Genomic DNA, 20,366 nt, shown 5'->3' with positions numbered 1-20,366 from the left:
AAGACTTTTGGTGATATCCATTCTGATCAGAGTGGGGTGATACCTCATTGTAGTTTTGATTTGCAATTCTCTCATAATTAGTGGTGTGGAGCATCTTTGCATGTACCTTTTGGCCATCTGTATGTCTTCTTTGGAGAAATGTTTATTTAGATCTTCTGACCATTTTTCAGTTGGACTGTTTGGTTTTTTGATATTAAGCTATATGAGCTTGGAGATTAATCCCTTGTTGGTCACATCATTTGCAAGTATTTTCTCCCATTCTGTTGGTTGTCTTTTCATTTTGTTTATGGTTTCCATTGTGTGCAAAAGCTTTTAAGTTTAATTAGGTCCCATTTGTTTATTTTTGATTTTATTTCCATTACTCTAGGAGACAGATCCAAGAAGATATTGCTGCGATTTATGTCAAAGAGTGTTCTATCTATGTTTTCCTCTAAGAGTTTTGTAGTATCCGTTCTTACATTTAGGTCTTTAATCAATTTTGAGTTTATTTTTGTCTGTGGTGTGTGGTGTTACAGAATGTTATAATTTCATTCTTTTACATGTAGCTGTCCAGTTCTCCCAGCACCACTTATTGAAGACACTGTCTTTTTCCATTATATATTCTTGCTTCCTTTGTCATAGATTAGGTGACCATAGGTGCATGGGTTTATCTCTGGGCTTTCTTTCCTGTTCCACTGATCTATATTTCTGTTTTTGTGCCAGTACCATACTGTTTTGATGACTGTAGCTTTGTAGTATAGTCTGAAGTCAGGGAGCCTGATTCATCCAGCTCTGTTTTTCTTTCTCAAGATTGTTTTGGCTATTTGGGGCCTTTTGTGTTTCCTTAAAAACTGTAAATTTTTTGTTCTAAGTCTGTGAAAAATGTCATTGGTAATATGATAGGGATTGCACTGAATCTGTAGATTGCCTTGGGGATATAGTCATTTTCACAGTATTGATTCTTCCAATCCAAGAACATGGTATATCTTTCCATCTGTTTGTGTCATCTTTAATTTCTTTCATCAGCATCTTACAGTTTTCAGAGTACAGGTCTTTTGCCTCTTAGGTAGGTTTATTCCTAGGTATTTTATTCTTTTTGATGCAATAGTAAATGTGATATTTTTTCTTAGTTTCTCTTTCTGATCTTTTGTTGTTAGTGTATAGAAATGCAACAGATATCTGTGTATTAATTTTGTATCCTGCAACTTTACCAGATTTATTGATGAGCTCTAGTAGTTTTCTGTTAGCATCTTTAGGCTTTTCTATGCGTAGAATCATGTCATCTGCAAACAGTGACAGTTTTACTTCTTCTTTTCCAATTTGGATTTAAAACATGAGTGGGAATTTAAAATGTGGGAAGAGAAAAAACAAGTAGTCCAAATGGTCAGTTACTGAAATCAACCAAGATCCCTAAAACAAAGGCATCTCAGTGGGGAGGAGGTGGACTGCCTATCTATCTAGTCATGTAGCTGACAATGTGTTTATTTGAGATAGCTGTCTTTGAAGTGGATGTCTCTTTGAAATGGATGCCTTAGCAATAAAAGCTTATTTCAGGCACTTGTATTAAAGAAAAAAACAAAGAAAAAAACTGTCAGGGCTTACACTACATCGTGTTGATTTTTCCTTTGGTTGCTTGTGCATTTGTGTCCTGTTGTGCCAGGGAGGCTTAGGTGATATATTAAATTAAAAGTATGCAGAAAAAAAATATGCAGATTATGACTTACTGAATGAGGAAGCACAAGCCACCTACACGGTGTTGGCAGGTAGCTTCCTTAGCATCCAAGCTCCCACTTTGGGAATGAACAACTCCAGGGGTCATTTTGATTGGAGACACTGTTTCAATACACTCACACAAAGGAAGTAAAGTCATAAAATTTATTACAGACAGATCCCAGAAACAGGGGGTGCAATGAACTGGGGAAAGGGCAATCTTCCATCTGAAGTTGGGAGGGAGCAGGAGATAGAGAGCAGGGTAGCAAGCAGCTATTACTTATAAGGCAGGAATTCTAAGATCAGTTTCTTATCTAAGTGTCCAGACTCTGGGTGTGAGCAAGATGATCATACTGTTAAATGCCCAGGTAGCAACCCAAAAGAGCTGTTTTCTCATTACAGCTATCCAAAAAATCATTGCCAATGCTATTTTCAAGGAGTCTTTCCCTTATGTTTTCTTTTAGGAGTTTTACAGGTTAGGGTCTTACTTTTAAGTCATTAATCCATTTTGAGTTAATTTTTGTGAGTGGTATAAGTTAGGAGCTCAATTTCATTCTTTTGATGTGAAGTTACTGCAACACTATTTATCAAGAGTCTATTCTTTCCCCATGAGTATTCTTGGCTCACATGTGAAGTATTAGTTGACTGTATATACATGGGTTTATTTCTGGGCTTTTGATTATTTTTAATGATTCAGTGACTCAGTATTTTTGCAGATTATACTCCATAATAAGTCATTAAAGATCAGAGCTATAATTCCCGTGCAATACAATATATCCTAGTTGCTCATTTATTTTTATACATAGTAGTTTGTATATGTTAATCCCATACCCTAATTTGTCCCTCCACCCTTCCTTCTCCTCTTTGGTAACCACAGTTTTATTTTCTATATCAGTGAGTCTATTTCTATTTTGCATATATATTCATTTCTATTATTTTTTAGATTCCACATATTAGTGATATCATACAGTATTTGTCTTTCTCTGTCTACATTTCACTAAGCATAATATTCTGTAAGTCCATCCATGTTACTGCAAATGACAGAATTTCATTCTTTTTAGGGTTGGGCAATATTCCATTACACACACACATACACACACACCCTCTTTATCCATAGTTCTGTTTAGTTGGGTTGTTTCCACGTCATGGTTACTGTAAACAGTGCTGCTATGAACATTGGGGTGCATGTATCTTTAAGAATTAGTGTTTTTGTTTTCTACAGATATATACCCAGGAATGGAATTGCTGGATCATATGGTAGTTATATTTTTAGTTTTTTGAGGAATCTCCATAAGGTTTTCCATAGTGGCTGCACCAATTTACATCCCCGCAAATAGTGTACAGGAGTTCCCTTTTCTCCACGTCCTTGCCAATATTTCTTACTTGTAGACTTTCTGATGATAGCTATTTTGACAAGTGTGAGGTGATACCTCACTGTTACAAGTGTATAGATCTTTCGGTTCACTTCCTTGATTAAATTTATTCCTATGCATTTTATTTCTTTTGATAATATTGTGAATGGGATTGTTTTCTCTCTCAGAGAGATCATGGTAGTGTATAGAAATGCAACTGATTTCTGTGTGTTGATTTTATATCTTGAAACTTCTGAATTAATTTATTTGTTCTAACAGTTTGCCAAGACTGAACCAGGAAAAAGTAGAAAATACGAACAGACCAGTTTCAAGTACTGAAATTGAATACGTGATTTAAAAATTCCCAACAAACAAAAGTCCAGGAACAGATGGCTTCACAGGCAAATTCTACCAAACATTTAGAGAAGAGTTAACACCTATCCTTCTGAAACTATTTCAAAAAATTGAAGAGGAAGGAACATTTCTGGACTCATTCTATGAGGCCACCATCACCCTGATACCAAAACCAGATGAAGATACCACAAAAAAAGAAAATTACAGGCCAATATCACTGATGAACGTAGACACAGAGATCCTCAACAAAATACTAGCAAACCAAATCCAACAATACATTAAAAGGATCATACACCATGATCAAGAGGGATTTATCACAGGGATGCAGGATTTTTTCAGTATCCACATACCAATCCACCACATTTACAAATTGAGGAATAAAAACCATATGATAATCTTAATAGATGCAGAAAAAGTTTTGGATAAAATTCAACACATATTTATGATAAAAACTTTCCAGAAAGTGGGCATAGAGGGAACATACCTCAACATAATAAAGCCCATACATGACAAAACCACAGCTAACATACAAAATGGTGAAAAGGTGAAAGCATTTCCTCTCAGATCAAGAAGAAGACAAGGATGTCCACTCTCACCACTTTTAGTCAACACAGTTTTGCAGTCCAAGCCACAGCACTCAGAGAAGAAAAAGAAATAAAAGGAATCCAAATTGGAAAAGAAGAAGTAAAACTGTCACTGTTTGCAGATGACATGATTCTACGCATAGAAAAGCCTAAAGATGCTAACAGAAAACTACTAGAGCTCATCAATAAATCTGGTAAAGTTGCAGGATACAAAATTAATACACAGATATCTGTTGCATTTCTATACACTAACAACAAAAGATCAGAAAGAGAAACTAAGAAAAAATATCACATTTACTATTGCATCAAAAAGAATAAAATACCTAGGAATAAACCTACCTAAGAGGCAAAAGACCTGTACTCTGAAAACTGTAAGATGCTGATGAAAGAAATTAAAGATGACACAAACAGATGGAAAGATATACCATGTTCTTGGATTGGAAGAATCAATACTGTGAAAATGACTATATCCCCAAGGCAATCTACAGATTCAGTGCAATCCCTATCATATTACCAATGACATTTTTCACAGACTTAGAACAAAAAATTTACAGTTTTTAAGGAAACACAAAAGGCCCCAAATAGCCAAAACAATCTTGAGAAAGAAAAACAGAGCTGGATGAATCAGGCTCCCTGACTTCAGACTATACTACAAAGCTACAGTCATCAAAACAGTATGGTACTGGCACAAAAACAGAAATATAGATCAGTGGAACAGGAAAGAAAGCCCAGAGATAAACCCATGCACCTATGGTCACCTAATCTATGACAAAGGAAGCAAGAATATATAATGGAAAAAGACAGTGTCTTCAATAAGTGGTGCTGGGAGAACTGGACAGCTACATGTAAAAGAATGAAATTATAACATTCTGTAACACCACACACCACAGACAAAAATAAACTCAAAATTGATTAAAGACCTAAATGTAAGAACGGATACTACAAAACTCTTAGAGGAAAACATAGATAGAACACTCTTTGACATAAATCGCAGCAATATCTTCTTGGATCTGTCTCCTAGAGTAATGGAAATAAAATCAAAAATAAACAAATGGGACCTAATTAAACTTAAAAGCTTTTGCACACAATGGAAACCATAAACAAAATGAAAAGACAACCAACAGAATGGGAGAAAATACTTGCAAATGATGTGACCAACAAGGGATTAATCTCCAAGCTCATATAGCTTAATATCAAAAAACCAAACAGTCCAACTGAAAAATGGTCAGAAGATCTAAATAAACATTTCTCCAAAGAAGACATACAGATGGCCAAAAGGTACATGCAAAGATGCTCCACACCACTAATTATGAGAGAATTGCAAATCAAAACTACAATGAGGTATCACCCCACTCTGATCAGAATGGATATCACCAAAAGTCTTCAAATAATAAATGCTGGAGAGCGTGTGGAGAAAAAGGAACCCTCCTACACTGTTGGTGGGAATGTAAATTGGTACAGATCCTATGGAGAACTGTGTAGAGGTTCCTTAAAAAACTAAAAATAGAGCTACCATATGATCCAGCAATCCCACTCCTGGACATATATCTGGAGAAAACCATAATTCAAGAAATACATGCACCCCAATGTTCGTAGCAGCAATATTTACAATAGCCGGGACATGGAAGCAACCGAAATGTCCATCAACAGATGAATGGATAAAGAAGATGTGGCACATATAAAATGGAATATTACTCAGCCATAAAAAAGAATGAAATAATGTCATTTTCAGCCATATGGATGGACCTAGAGATTATCATACTAAGTGAAGTAAGCCAGGGATAGAAAGACAAATATCATATGATATCGCTTATATGTGGAATCTAAAAAATGATACAAATGAACTTATATACAAAACAGAAACAGACCCAAAGACATAGAAAACTAACTTATGGTTACCGAAGGGGAGATGGGTGAGGGATAAATCAAGCATTTGGGATTGACATATACACAGTACTATACATAAAATAGATAACCAACAAGGACCTACTGTATAGCACAGGGAAAAATACTCAATGTTTTTAAATAACCTATAAGGGAAAAGAATTTGAAAAAATAGACATATATGTATGTATTCATACATATGTATATATATGTATGAATCACTTTGCTCTACACCTGCAACTAACACAACCCTGTAAATCAACCATGCTTCAATAAAAATAAACAAATTTTAAAAAGTAAAAGCTACAGCAAACAAAAATATTGAATAGGAGAGAATACTGCCTAACTCTTTTTATGAAGCTAGTATTACCCTGATACTGAAGCCAGACAAAAACAGTATAAAAAAGGAAAGTGCAGACTAATATTTTTTATGGATATTGATGTAAAAACCCACTCATGTTTTAAATTCACCAATAGAGTGATCCCACAAAGCCTAGGCCCCCACCCTCGACTCTAATAAAAGCAGGAACCAGGCTCATGTGTTCTCTCTCTTTCTACCCATGACCTTGATATGTGGCTCCAGTTGTGCTGTGCAACTTCCAGGTCTTATAAGTATTAAACTTCTACTTTTTTTCAAAGTTCCCTGAAGGTTTTTGCTAAAGGGCATCTTGCAATTATAATAAGAACCACAAGGTCCAGCCCAACCACAACATTGGTTATTGATAGGCTTAGACCAGCACAAAACATGGGAGTACATCAAACTAAAAAGTTTCTGACAGGCAAAAAAAAAAATTCGACAATGTGACTAGCCAACTTACAGAATGGAAGAAAATATTGCTAAATCATTTGTCTGATAAGGGGTTAATATCCAAAATATATAAGAAACTCACACAACTCAATGGGAACAAAAACAAATATTCTGATTTAGAAGTGGGCAAAGGTCCTGAACAGACAGTTTCCCAAAGAAGATATACATGTGGCCTACAAGTATATGAATAGATGATCAACATAACTAATCACCAGCAAAAATCAAAACCACATTGAGATATATCTCATACATATTAGAATGACTATTATCAAAAACATAAGAGATTACAAATGTTGGCAAGGATGTGGAGAAAATGGAACCCTTGTGCACTTTTCTTTGGAATGTAAATTGATACAACCATTTTGGAAAACAGAATGGAAGTTCCCCAAAACATTAAAATTAGAACTACCATATGATCCAACGATCTCACTTCTGGGTGTATATCCAAAGGAAATTAAATCACTGTCTCTAAGAAATAGCTGCATTCCCATGTTTATTGCAGCATTATTTACAGTAGTTAAGACATGAAAATAACCTAACTGTTCATCAGTGGATGAATGGATAAAGAAAACTTTACACACACACACACACGCACGGGAATATTATTCAGTCATTAAAAAATAAGGAAATCCTGCCATTTGGGACAATACAGGTGGAATGTGAGGGTATTATGATATGTGAAATAAGTCAGAGAAAAACAAGTACTATATGTTTTCACTTATCTGTGGTATCTAAAAACATTGAACTCATTTTAACAGAGTAGATTGATGGTTACCAGGAGATGGGGAGTGAAGGAAATAGGGAGATGTTATTCATAGAGTACAAACTTTCAGTTATAAGAGGAATGAATTTCAAGGAACTAACATACATGTTGACTATAGTTGACAATACTGTATTGTACACTTGAAAGTTACTATGACAGTAGCTCTTAAGTGTACTCAAGTAACAACAACAAAAAAAAGGTAACTATATGAGATGATGGATGTGTTAACTACCCTATTGTGGTAAACATTTTACGATATATACATGTATCAAATCATCACACTGTACACCTTACACAATATTATATGTCAATTATATCTCAATAAACCTGGAAAAAAGTGGATGATAGTGATATCAGCAAACTGGCAGACTAGGAAGCTTCAAGTCTTGTTTCCCCATGGAAACAACTAAAAAGTAACCAAAAATTGGCTAACACCATCTTATAAGAGCTCTGAAAACAGTGAAAAGTTTACGGCAACCAAATGAATGACCAATCAAGAAAAAGCCACAATCAAAATCATAGGAAATTTTGTAATATTTTTGCTTGCCCTTTCCCTACTCCCTCATCTGCACAACAAAGACTTAGTTTGGAGGAGGTGGTAGCCTAGTTCCCAATTCTGTACCTCAAATTAGAGGGAGCATAGCAGACCTGACCTGCAATATTCTACCCTTGCTAAGGGATACCTAAATGACAGTTTTGTTTGCCTAACTCAAATATCAGGCAAGGGAAAGAGTAACATTACTCAAATCTCAGGCAGCCAGAGCAGCACAGGCTTCTTGGGAACAAAGTCTTCCCTCCATATCCGCAGATTCCACATCCACAAATTCAACCAAGCATGATTGAAAAATATTCAGAAAAAAATCCCGAAAGTTCCAAAAAACAAAACTTGAATTTGCCACAAACAGGCAACTATTTGCATAGCATTTACATTGTATCTATAACTATTTACACAGTATTTACATTGTATTAGCTATTATAGTAATCTAGAGATGTTTTAAAGTATAGGAAAGAAAGTCTGTCAGTTATATGCAAATAATGTGCTATTTTATATAAGGGACTTGAGCATCCACAGGGTTTGCTATCTGTGGGGGTCCTGAAATCAAATCTTCACAGAGACTGAGGGAGGAATTTACTGCATGGAGACCCAGGCATTTAGACACCTGGGACAAGAGCTGATGGGTTGTGTTGTTACATTATATAAACAACGGCAGACATCCAATTCCTCCATGAAACTGTAGGGAGCTAGGTTGACCTTACATATAATATTCTAACCTATTGCAGGTTGCTTGAAGAATTGTTTTCTGTTTTGCTTTAGATTTCAGGCAGGGAGAAGGAGTGGTTATTGCTGAGGAAAGCTGCAGAGATTAAACCCCAGATGCCTGGGACAAGAGATTATGGGTGTAGATATAAAATAGATCATCAAAGGTCCTGAAGTAAACTTGGAGTAAATCTCTTTGGTAAATTAAGAATATAAAAGTGCCTGTATATAATGGGAAATGGGAAACACCACAAACAAACAAACCCAAGCAGAATGCATGCTCCAAAATGACTTTAGAGGACTTTAGTTTTTTTCCTCAGGCTGATTGCAAAACTAAGAACCAAGACCAAGTCAATTAATGAAGAACTTCCTTAGTACCCAGCAAGTATGCAAACACTAGGTGAGGTGACTGTGTTTTTAAAAGCCCAATTTTCAGCAGCAGTGACAACAACAAAACCTACAAAGAATATTTTTAAAAACTAGCAGTAAAACACCCGCATTTGAAGGAAGAAACTAAAGTGAAGCAACCACCCCTAAAGTAATACAGGATTATGACTGATTATACAAAGTTATACTTTAAATTATACTTTATACTAAAAACTATCTTGAAATGCTCAAAGAGCTAAAGGAAAACACAAGCAAAGAACTAAAGGAAATTTGGAAAACCATATATAAACAAAATGAGAATATCAACAAAGATAGAAATTATAAAATGAAGCAAAAAGAAATTTCTGAACTAAAAATGTAATAACTGAATTGAAAAATTCACTAGAGGGGTTTAATAGTAGATTTGAGCAAGGAAAAGAAAGAATCAATAAACAATATAGAACATTTGTAATTATTTGATTCAGAGGAACAGAAAAGAAAAAAGAGTGTAGCAAAGTGACCAGAGCCTGAGGTATTTATGCAATCAAGCAGACTAATATGTATTATAGGAGTCTGAGAAAAAGGAGAGAGAAAGATAAAGGAAGAGAGATTATTTGAGGAAATGATAAACAAAATTTCTCAAATTTGAGGAAAGACATGAATCTATAAATCCAAGAAGCTTAACAAACTCTAAGTAAAATAAACCCAAAGAAACCCACACCAAGACATTATAATCAAACTTTCAAAAACCAAAGACAAAGATAATCTTGGAAGCAGCAAGAGAAATGTGACTCACCACATTGATGGGTTGCTCAATAATATTGTCAGTAAGTTTTTTTCATCAGAAACCTTGGAGGCCAAAATACTGATATATTCAAAGTACATAAAGAAAAATACTGTCAACCAAAAAGTCTGTATCCAGTAAAACTCTTCTCCAAAAATGAGAAAGAAATTAAGACATTTCCAGATAAATAGAAACTGAGGGAGTTCATTACCACTACAATTTCAAGAAATGCTAAAGAGACTATTTCAGGTTGGGATTCAAAAAATGCTACACAATAACTTGAAGCCATGTGAAGAAATAAAGGTGTCAGTAAAGGTAAAGATACGGACAATTATACAAGCAATGTAGCTTTGTAACTCCACTTTTTATTTTCTAGATGATTTAAAAGAAAAAATTCATACAAAGTATAAGTCTATGCTTGAGGAAACACAATGTATAAAAAATGTAATTTGTGACATCAGTAACTAAAAGAGGCTGGTAATGGAGATATATAGGAGTAGAGTTTGTGTATGCTATTGAACTTAAGCTGGTATGAACTCAAATTAGACTGTTGTAACTTTAGGACATTAAACGTAATCACTATGGTAACCACAAAGAAAATCACTATTGAATACATATAAAAGGAAATTAGAAGGGAATTTAAATGTATCACTGTAAAAAATGAACTAAATACAAAAGATGAAAACCAAGGATATAATGGACAAAAACAGTAGAAAGCATATAGCAAATAACCAAACTGCAGAAGCAAGTCACTCTTTACCAGTACTTACTTTACATGTCAATAGACTTAACTCTCCAATCAATAAAAATTGGCAGAATAGATTAAAAAAAAACAAGATCCAACTATATGCTTTCTACAAAAGACTTATTTAAGATCTAAAGACAAAAATAGGTTGAAAGTAAAAGTACATAAAATAATATTCGACATAAACAGTAACCAAAAGAGAGCTGAGGGAGCTGTGCCATTTTCAGACAAAATATACTTTAAAGTTTACATGGAACAAAGGACATTGTTTATTAACAAAAGTTTCAATAAAGAAGGAACAAATAACAATTATAAATATTTATGCACCTAATAACAAACTCCCAAAATATGTTCAACAAAATTGACAGAAGGCAAAAATACACCGTTCGAAATAATAGTTGAGGACCTCAACAACCCACTTTCAATAATTCTTAGAGCAAGAAGACATAAGTAAGGAAATAAAGGACTTGAAAAAATGCCAACTTCTAAAAGACATATACAGAACACTCTACAGAACAGCAACAGAATACACATTCTTTTCAAGTGCACATGGGACATTTTCTAGGACAGACCAAACGTCAGGCCACAAAAAAGCCTCAAAAGATTTTTTAAATAGATATGATACAAACTATCTTCTCTAGCCACTACAGGATGAAGTTAGAAATCAAGAACAGGGAAAAAATAGAAATTTCACAATATGTGGAAGTTAAGCAACAGTTGTCTTAAACAAACAAGTCAATGATGAAATCAAAAGTAAAATTAAAAATGTATAGAGACTAATGAAAATGAAAACACAACATATCAAAACTTGTAGGATGCAGCAAAATCAATGCTGAAGGAAATATATAAGCTGTCAAATTCTTATATTACAAGAAAGAAATAAATCAATAAGGTAACTTTACAACTTAAAGAACTAGAAAAAGGGAAACAAACTAAACCTGAACCTAGCAGAAGGAAGGAAATAATAATGGTTAGAGATGATATAATTTAAAAATAATAATAATAAAGAAAATCAACAAAAACCAAAAGTTGATTTCTTTGAAAAGATTAAAAAATTGAATAAGCTTTATCTGGATTGACCAAGGAAAAGGCAGATAATTCAAATTTCTAAAATCAGAAATGAAAGTGATGACATTACTACCAATTCTAGAGAAACAAAACAGATTATACTATGAACAGTGGTTTATACTATGATAAACAGTGATTATACTATGAACAGTGGTATGCCAACAAATTGAGTAACGTAGATGAAATGGATAAATTCCTAAAAACTTGAAAGCTATCAAGCCTGAATTACAAAGAAACAGAATCTGAATAGATCTACAACTAATAAGACAATTGAATCAGTAATCAAAACCTCCCAACAAGGAAAAGTCCTGGACCAGATGGCTTCACTGGTTAATTCTACCAAACACTTAAAGAAGAAATAAATAACACCAATTCTTCTCAAACTCAAAAATTGTAGAGGAGGGAACACTTCATAACTTATTCTATGAGGTCAGTATTACCCTGATACTGAAATCAGACAAAGACACTTCAAGAAAAGAAAACTAAAGACCAATGTCCTTTTTGAAGGTTTATGTAAAAATCCTTGACAAAAATACAAACCAAATTCAGTAGCAGATTAAAGAATTATACACCATGATCAATTGGGATTTATTCCCAGAATGCAATGATGGTTCAATATATGAAAATCTATCAATGTAATACACTACATCAACAGAACAACAGGGAAAAAACACACGGCCATCTCAAATGATGCAGAAAAAGCATTTGAAAAAATTCAAACTTTCATGATAAAAATACTCATCACTAGGAAGAGAAGAAAACTCTTTGAGAAAAAAAACCTCAAAATGGTTAAGGCCATATATAAAAAAAAAACCGGTGAGGGCCGCCGCTCCGCCGAAACAAGGCCACCGCTGGCCGAAACGCCACAGTGCGGAGCTGTGAACGTCAGCTTCTTCTGATAGGTTCGCCCTGCCCTCCTGCCCTTGGACCAGGTAGCCCGTTTCTTCAGGAGAGTTTGGGGCAGAGAGAGAGAGAGGCAGAAGCGACGCTGTATCTTTTGGAAGAGCCTGAGCTTATTAAAAAGATGGTGCAGGAGGGGAGGAGCAAGATGGCGGAAGAGTAAGACGCGGAGATCACCTTCCTTCCCACAGATACAGTAGAAACATATCTACACGTGGAACTGCTCCTACAGAACACCCACTGAACGCTGGCAGAAGACGACAGACCTCCCAAAAGGCAAGAAAATCCCCACGTACTTGGGTAGGGCAAAAGAAAAAAGAAATAACAGAGACAAAAGAATAGGGACGGGACCTGCGCCAGTGAGAGGGAGCCGTGAAGGAGGAAAGGTTTCCACACACTAGGAAGCCCCTTCGTGGGCAGAGACTGAGGGTGGCAGAGGGGGGAAGCTTTGGAGTCACGGAGGAGAGCACAGCCACGGGGCTGCGGAGGGCAAAGCGGATAGATTCCCACACGGAGGATCGGTGCTGAGTAGCACTCACCAGCCCGTGAGGCTTGTCTGCTCAGCCACCGGGGCAGGCGGGGCTGGGAGCTGAGGCTCGGGCTTCGGTGCTAGCCGGGAGGGAGTCCGGGAAAAAGTCTGCAGCTGCTGAAGAGGCAAGAGACTTTTTCTTGCCTCTTTGTTTCGCGGTGCGCAAGGAGAGGGGATTCAGAGCGCCGCCTTAACGAACTCCAGAGACGGGCGCGAGCTGCGGGTATCAGTGCGGATCCCACAGCAACAGGAGCGCAGAGGGAAAAATGGAGAGATTCCCGCACAGAGGCTCGGCGCCGAGCAGCACTCACCAGCCCGAGAGCCTTGTCTGCTCACCCGCCGGGGCGGGCGGGGGCTGGGAGCCGAGGCTCGGGCTTCAGTTGGATCGCAGGGAGAGGACTGGGGCTGGCGGCATGGCACAGCCTGAGGGGGGCTAGTGCGCCACAGCTGGCTGGGAGGGAGCCTGAGAAAAAGTCTGCAGCTGCCGAAGAGGCAAGAGACTTTTTCTTGCCTCTTTGTTTCGTGGCGTGCAAGGAGAGGGGATTCAGAGCACCGTCTAGACGAACTCCAGAGACGGGCACGAGCCGCGGCTATCAGCGCAGACCCCAGAGGCGGGCGCGAGCCGCGGCTATCAGCACGGACCCCAGAGGCGGGCGCGGGCCGCGGCTAACAGCACGGAATCCAGAGACAGGCGCGAGCCGCGGTTGTCAGCGCGGACCCCAGAGACAGGCGGGAGACGCTAGGGCTGTTGCTGCTGCCACCAAGAAGTCTGTGTGTGAGCACAGGTAACTCTCCACACCGCCACTCCCAGGAGCCAGTGCAGCTCGCTGCTGCCGGGCTCCCGTGGTCCGGGGACAACTTCCCCGGGAGAACACACGGCGCGCCTCAGGCTGCTGCAACGTCACACCGGCCTCTGCTGCCACAGGCTCGCCCCACATCCATACCCCTCCCTCCCCCCGGCCTGAGTGAGCCAGAGCCCCCGAAGCAGCTGCTCCTTTAACCCCGTTCTGTCTGGGCGGGGAACAGATGTCCTCAGGCGACCTACATGCAGAGGCGGGTCCAAATCCAAAGATGAACCCCAGGAGCTGTATGAACAAAGAAGAGAAAGGGAAATCTCTCCCAGCAACCTCAGAAGCAGCGGATTAAAGCTCCACAAACAATTGATGTGCCTGCATCTGTTGAATACCTGAATAGACAACGAATCATCCCAAATGCAAGAGGTGGACTTTGGGAGCAGGATATATTAATTTTTCCCCTTTTCCTTTTTTTGTGAGTATGCTTCTCAGTGAGATTTTGTCTGTATAGCTTTGCTTTCACCATTAGTCCTAGTGTTAGGTCTGTCTGTTTTTGTTTTTTTTTTTACTTAAAAAAAATTTTTTTTTCCTAATAAATGTTTCCTTAATAATTTTTGCCTTATTTTCTATTTTTAGAAATTAAAAAAAAAATTTTATAAGTTTTTTCATATTTTGTATTTTAAAAAATTGAAAAAATTTTTTTCTTAATAAATTTTTTTCTTAATAATTTTTTTCTTATTTTTTATTTTAAAAAATTAATAAATCTATCTTTAAAAATTAAAAAAAAAATTCTGAATACATTTACTCTTAATAATTTTGTTTTCTTATTTTTTATTATAATAGCTTTATTTTATTTTATTTTATCCTCTTTCTTTCTTTCTTTCTATTTTTTTCTCCCTTATACTCTGAGCTGTGTGGATGAAAGGCTCTTGGTGCTCCAGCCAAGCATCAGGGCTGTGCCTCTGAGGTGGGAGAGCCAACTTCAGGACACTGGTCCACAAGAGACCTCCCAGCTCCACATAATACCAAATGGCGAAAATCTCTCAGAGATCTCCATCTCAACATCAAGACCCAGCTTCACTCAACGACCAGCAAGCTACAGTTCTGGACACCCTATGCCAAACAACTAGCAAGACAGGAACATAGCCACATCCATTAGCAGAGAGGCTGCCTAAAATCATAATAAGGCCACAGACACCCCAAAACACACCACCAGACATGGACGTGCCCACCAGAAAGACAAGATCCAACCTCATCCACCAGAACACAGGCACTAGTCCCCTCCACCAGGAAGCCTACACAACCCACTGAACCAACCTTAGCCACTGGGGACAGATACCAAAAACAACAGGAACTACGAACCTGCAGCCTGTGAAAAGGAGACCCCAAACACAGTAAGATAAGCAAAATGAGAAGACAGAAAAACACACAGCAGGTGAAGGAGCAGGGTCAAAACACACCAGAACTAACAAATGAAGAGGAAATAGGCAATCTACCTGAAAAAGAATTCAGAATAATGATAGTAAAGATGATCCAAAATCTTGGAAATAGAATAGACAAAATGCAGGAAACATTTAACAAGGATGTAGAAGAACTAAAGAGGAACCAAGCAACGATGAAAAACACAATAAATGAAATTAAAAATACTCTAGACTCTAGGGCGTGCGGCGGCGGCGGCGGTGCGGGGGCTCCCAGCACCTGGCCGACAACCGGCTCAAGACCACCAAGTACACTCTGCTGTCCTTCCTGCCCAAGAACTTGTTCAAGCAGTTCCATCGCCTGGCCAACGTGTACTTCGTCTTCATCGCGCTGCTCAACTTCGTGCCGGCCGTGAACGCCTTTCAGCCCGGCCTGGCACTGGCGCCTGTGCTCTTCATCCTGGCGGTCACGGCCTTCAAGGACCTGTGGGAGGACTACAGCCGTCACCGCTCCGACCAAGAGATCAACCACCTGGGCTGCCTCGTCTTCAGCAGGGAAGAAAAGCAGTACGTGAACCGATTCTGGAAAGAAATCCACGTGGGAGACTTTGTGCGTCTTCGCTGCAATGAGATCATCCCTGCAGACATCCTGCTGCTCTACTCCAGTGACCCCGACGGGCTGTGCCACATCGAGACAGCCAACCTGGATGGAGAGACCAACCTGAAACGGCGCCAGGTGGTCCGAGGCTTCTCCGAGCTCGTCTCCGAATTCAATCCTTTGACGTTCACCAGCGTAATCGAGTGTGAGAAGCCCAACAATGACCTGACTAGGTTTCGTGGGTGCATCATACACGACAACGGGAAAAAGGCAGGGCTCTACAAAGAAAACCTGCTGCTTCGAGGCTGCACCATCCGAAACACAGAAGCCGTCGTGGGCATCGTCATCTACGCAGGACACAAGACCAAGGCTCTGCTCAACAACAGCGGGCCCCGCTACAAGCGCAGCCGGCTGTAGAGGCAGATGAACTGTGACGTGCTCTGGTGTGTCCTCCTCCTCGTTTGTATGTCTCTGTTTTCGGCCGTCGGACATGGACTATGGGTGCAGCGCTATCAAGAGAAGAAATCATTATTTGATGTCCCTGAGTCTGACGGCACCTCTTTATCCCCAGTCACAGCTGCAGTTTATTCGTTTTTGACAATGATAATAGTTCTGCAGGTTTTGATCCCAATTTCCTTGTATGTTTCCATTGAAATTGTTAAAGTATGCCAAGTGTACTTCATTAACCAGGATATAGAGTTGTATGATGAGGAGACAGACTCGCAGCTGCAGTGCCGAGCCCTGAACATCACGGAAGACCTAGGGCAGATACAGTATATCTTCTCCGATAAAACTGGCACTTTAACCGAGAATAAGATGGTTTTCCGAAGATGCACTGTGTCTGGCATAGAATATTCTCATGATGCAAATGCCCGGCGTCTGGCCAGGTACCAGGAGGCAGACTCGGAGGAGGAGGAGGTGGTGCCCAGAGGGGGCTCGCTGCCCCAGCGCAGCAGCACCGGGAGCCACCAAAGCATCCGAATTGTGCATCTGAGCCAGAGCACCAGGTCACACCGGCGCACCAGCAGCCGTGCCGAGGCCAAGAGGGCCAGCATGCTGTCCAAGCACACAGCCTTCAGCAGCCCCATGGAGAAGGACATAACGCCCGACCTGAAGCTGCTGGAGAAGGTGAGCGAGTGTGACAGGTACCTGGCCTTTGCAAGGCACCAGGAGCACCCACTGGCCCACCTCTCACCTGAGCTGTCTGACATTTTCGACTTCTTCATTGCACTCACCATCTGCAACACAGTGGTGGTCACGTCCCCGGATCAGCCGCGACAAAAGGTGAGGGTGCGCTTCGAGCTGAAGTCCCCGGTGAAGACAATAGAAGATTTCCTCCGGAGGTTCACGCCCAGCCGCCTGGCCTCGGGCTGCAGCAGCATTGGGAGCATGGCCACCAACAAGTCGGCGCACAAGTCCAGCCTCCTGTCCACGCTGGCCACCGACGGCACGCTGTTCCGGCTGGAGGAGAGGCTGGGCCCGCCGGCCCCGGCCCTCACCAGCAATGGCTACAGCAGCGGGGCGGACGGCTGGGCACCAGAGTGCTCAGCACAGGAGCCCGAGCCCGAGCGGGAGCTGCGCTACGAGGCCGAGAGCCCCGACGAGGCAGCGCTCGTCTATGCCGCCCGCGCCTACAGCTGCGCGCTCGTGGACCGACTGCACGACCAGGTGTCGGTAGAGCTGCCCCACCTGGGCAGGCTCACCTTCGAGCTCCTGCACACTCTGGGCTTCGACTCCATCCGCAAGAGGATGTCGGTGGTGATCCGGCACCCACTCACGGACGAGATCAACGTCTACACCAAGGGGGCTGACTCGGTGGTCATGGACCTCCTGCTGCCCTGCTCCACAGATGACGCCAGAGGAAGGCATCAAAAGAAGATCCGGAGCAAGACTCAGAACTACCTCAACCTGTACGCGGTGGAGGGCCTGCGCACCTTGTGCATCGCCAAGAGGGTTCTGAGTAAGGAAGAGTATGCCTGTTGGCTGAAGAGCCACTTGGAAGCGGAATCCGCCCTGGACAACCGCGAGGAGCTCCTGTTTCAGTCTGCCATTCGCCTGGAGACGAATCTGCATCTGTTGGGTGCCACTGGGATTGAAGACCGCCTGCAGGACGGAGTTCCTGAAACCATTGCTAAATTGCGTCAAGCAGGCCTGCAGATTTGGGTTCTCACCGGTGACAAACAGGAAACAGCCATTAACATCGCTTACGCCTGCAAACTGCTGGACCACGACGAGGAAGTCATCACCCTGAACGCCGAATCCCAGGAGGCGTGTGCAGCCCTGCTGGACCAGTGCCTACACTATGTGCAGTCCAGGACCCCCCACAGTGCCGCCGAGAAGACCGCTGGCGGCGTGAGCGTGGGCTTCTCCCCCCTCTGCTCGCCCTCTGCAGCCGCCATCTCTGGCCCCAGCCCCAGCCTTGTGATCGATGGGAGAAGTCTGGCCTATGCCCTCGAGAGAAACCTGGAGGACAAATTCCTCTTCCTTGCTAAGCAGTGCCGGTCTGTCCTTTGCTGTCGCTCGACTCCCCTGCAGAAGAGCATGGTGGTGAAGCTGGTCAGGAGCAAGCTCAAGGCCATGACTCTGGCCATAGGAGATGGAGCCAATGACGTCAGCATGATCCAGGTGGCAGATGTGGGCGTGGGACTCTCAGGCCAGGAGGGCATGCAGGCAGTGATGGCCAGCGACTTCGCAGTGCCCAAATTCCGATACCTTGAGAGGCTCTTAATCGTTCATGGACATTGGTGCTATTCCCGACTTGCCAACATGGTGCTGTACTTCTTCTACAAAAACACAATGTTCGTGGGCCTCCTGTTTTGGTTCCAGTTTTACTGTGGCTTCTCTGCGTCTGCCATGATTGACCAGTGGTATCTGATCTTCTTTAATCTGCTCTTCTCATCGCTTCCCCAGCTTGTGACTGGGGTGCTGGACAAGGTCGTGCTGGCTGACGTGCTGCTGACCAAGCCGCAGCTCTACAAGACTGGCCAGAACATGGAGGAATATCGGCCTCGTACGTTCTGGTTGAACATGGCTGATGCTGCCTTCCAGAGCCTCGTGTGTTTTTTCATTCCCTATTTGGCCTACCACGACTCAGACACAGACATGTTCACCTGGGGGACCCCCATCACCACCATCGCGCTGTTCACCTTCCTCCTGCACCTGGGTATAGAAACCAAGACCTGGACCTGGCTCAACTGGATGGCTTGTGGCTTCAGTATCCTTTTATTTTTCACTGTGGCTTTGATTTATAATGCTTCCTGTGCAATGTGCTACCCTCCGTCCAACCCCTATTGGACCATGCAGACGTTAATGGGCGACCCTGTGTTTTACTTCATTTGTCTCATAGCACCTGTCGCCGCGCTGCTGCCCAGATTGTTTTTCAAAGCCCTGCAGGGGAGCCTTTTCCCCACCCAACTGCAGCTGGGACGCCAGTTGGTCAGAAGGTCCCCCAGGAAACTCAGGGCTCCCAAAGAGACCTTTGCTCAGGGACACCTCCCAGGAGAACCGAGGACGGAACCGTCAGAACAGAGGAGCATCAGTGCCTTGGGGTCCTTCTCCCAGGACTGTAGCTCGCAGGTGTTTTGGCACTCACAACAGCCAGCCTGCTCCCCAGAGGCCAGCGGGGTGCCCACCGTGGTGGACATGGGCGTGTCTCTGAGGGAGGACACCCTGCTGGAAGGCCTGGGCAGCCAGACCACGGGGTCCTCCTCACCAGGGGAGGTGATCCCGGAAGGCTGTCCAGGGGACCCCAAGATGAAACCCACAAGTGCCAGCAGGGCAGCTGCCCTGTCGTCCATCTTCAGCCTGCCCAGCCTCAGCTCACTCAACTGGATTTCCTCCCTCTCTCTGGTCAGCGGGCTGGGAAGCGTCCTACAGTTCTCCCAAAGTGGTTTACAGATGGACAAGCGGGACAGCGAGTTCCTACCCAGCCCCCCGCAGCCAGACCAGGACCTGCAAGGCTTGAGTGGGCAGACCACGGACTACTTCTAGGACCTCCTTCCAGGGACTACAGCTGGTGGTGGCAGCGGTGAACACCTCGAAATGCTTTTTTTATAACATAGATGTGAATATTATTTATGTTTATTATTTGCACAGAAGAGTTCTAGTGAGATGTATTTTATATATTTCCAAGGCTAACACAGAAAATGAAAGGTACCCAAAAAAAGTTTATTTTTTAAAATTTCTAACTAGAGTATATTGAAAAGAAAAATAAGAGCCTTATCGTATATAAAAGTTTAAGGAAGAGAGACACTTGAGAGGTGGGTTTAGATTTATTTTTTCATCTCATTTTATAAGAAAATGCAGTCTGATTGGTTTTCTTCAACATGTGTGATGTTTGCTTTCCCCTAGTGGAAACGCGTGTGAGCACAGTGAACCCTGGGCGGGTGTGGATGATGTGAGGGGAGGTGACGGGCACGCACACGGCCCCAGCAGAGATCCCCACTGTCTGTCTCTCAATCCCACCACTGGGA

The 20,366-nt window shown here is 41.7% G+C and overlaps 1 protein-coding gene across 1 annotated transcript; it reads left to right on the top strand.

Moving 5' to 3' along the window:
* The first annotated feature begins 15,649 nt into the window (after positions 1-15,649).
* On the top strand, positions 15,650-19,918 carry LOC132357728 (phospholipid-transporting ATPase VA-like). Its single transcript, XM_059911428.1, has one exon. The coding sequence runs from the start codon at positions 16,318-16,320 to the stop codon at positions 19,882-19,884; it is 3,567 nt and encodes a 1,188-aa protein (XP_059767411.1). The 5' UTR covers positions 15,650-16,317; the 3' UTR covers positions 19,885-19,918.
* The last annotated feature ends 448 nt before the right edge of the window (positions 19,919-20,366 follow it).

The sequence above is a fragment of the Balaenoptera ricei genome, chromosome X (assembly GCF_028023285.1).
Source record: "Balaenoptera ricei isolate mBalRic1 chromosome X, mBalRic1.hap2, whole genome shotgun sequence".
Classification (NCBI taxonomy): domain Eukaryota; kingdom Metazoa; phylum Chordata; class Mammalia; order Artiodactyla; family Balaenopteridae; genus Balaenoptera; species Balaenoptera ricei.
This window is presented reverse-complemented; position numbering and strand designations above follow the sequence as displayed.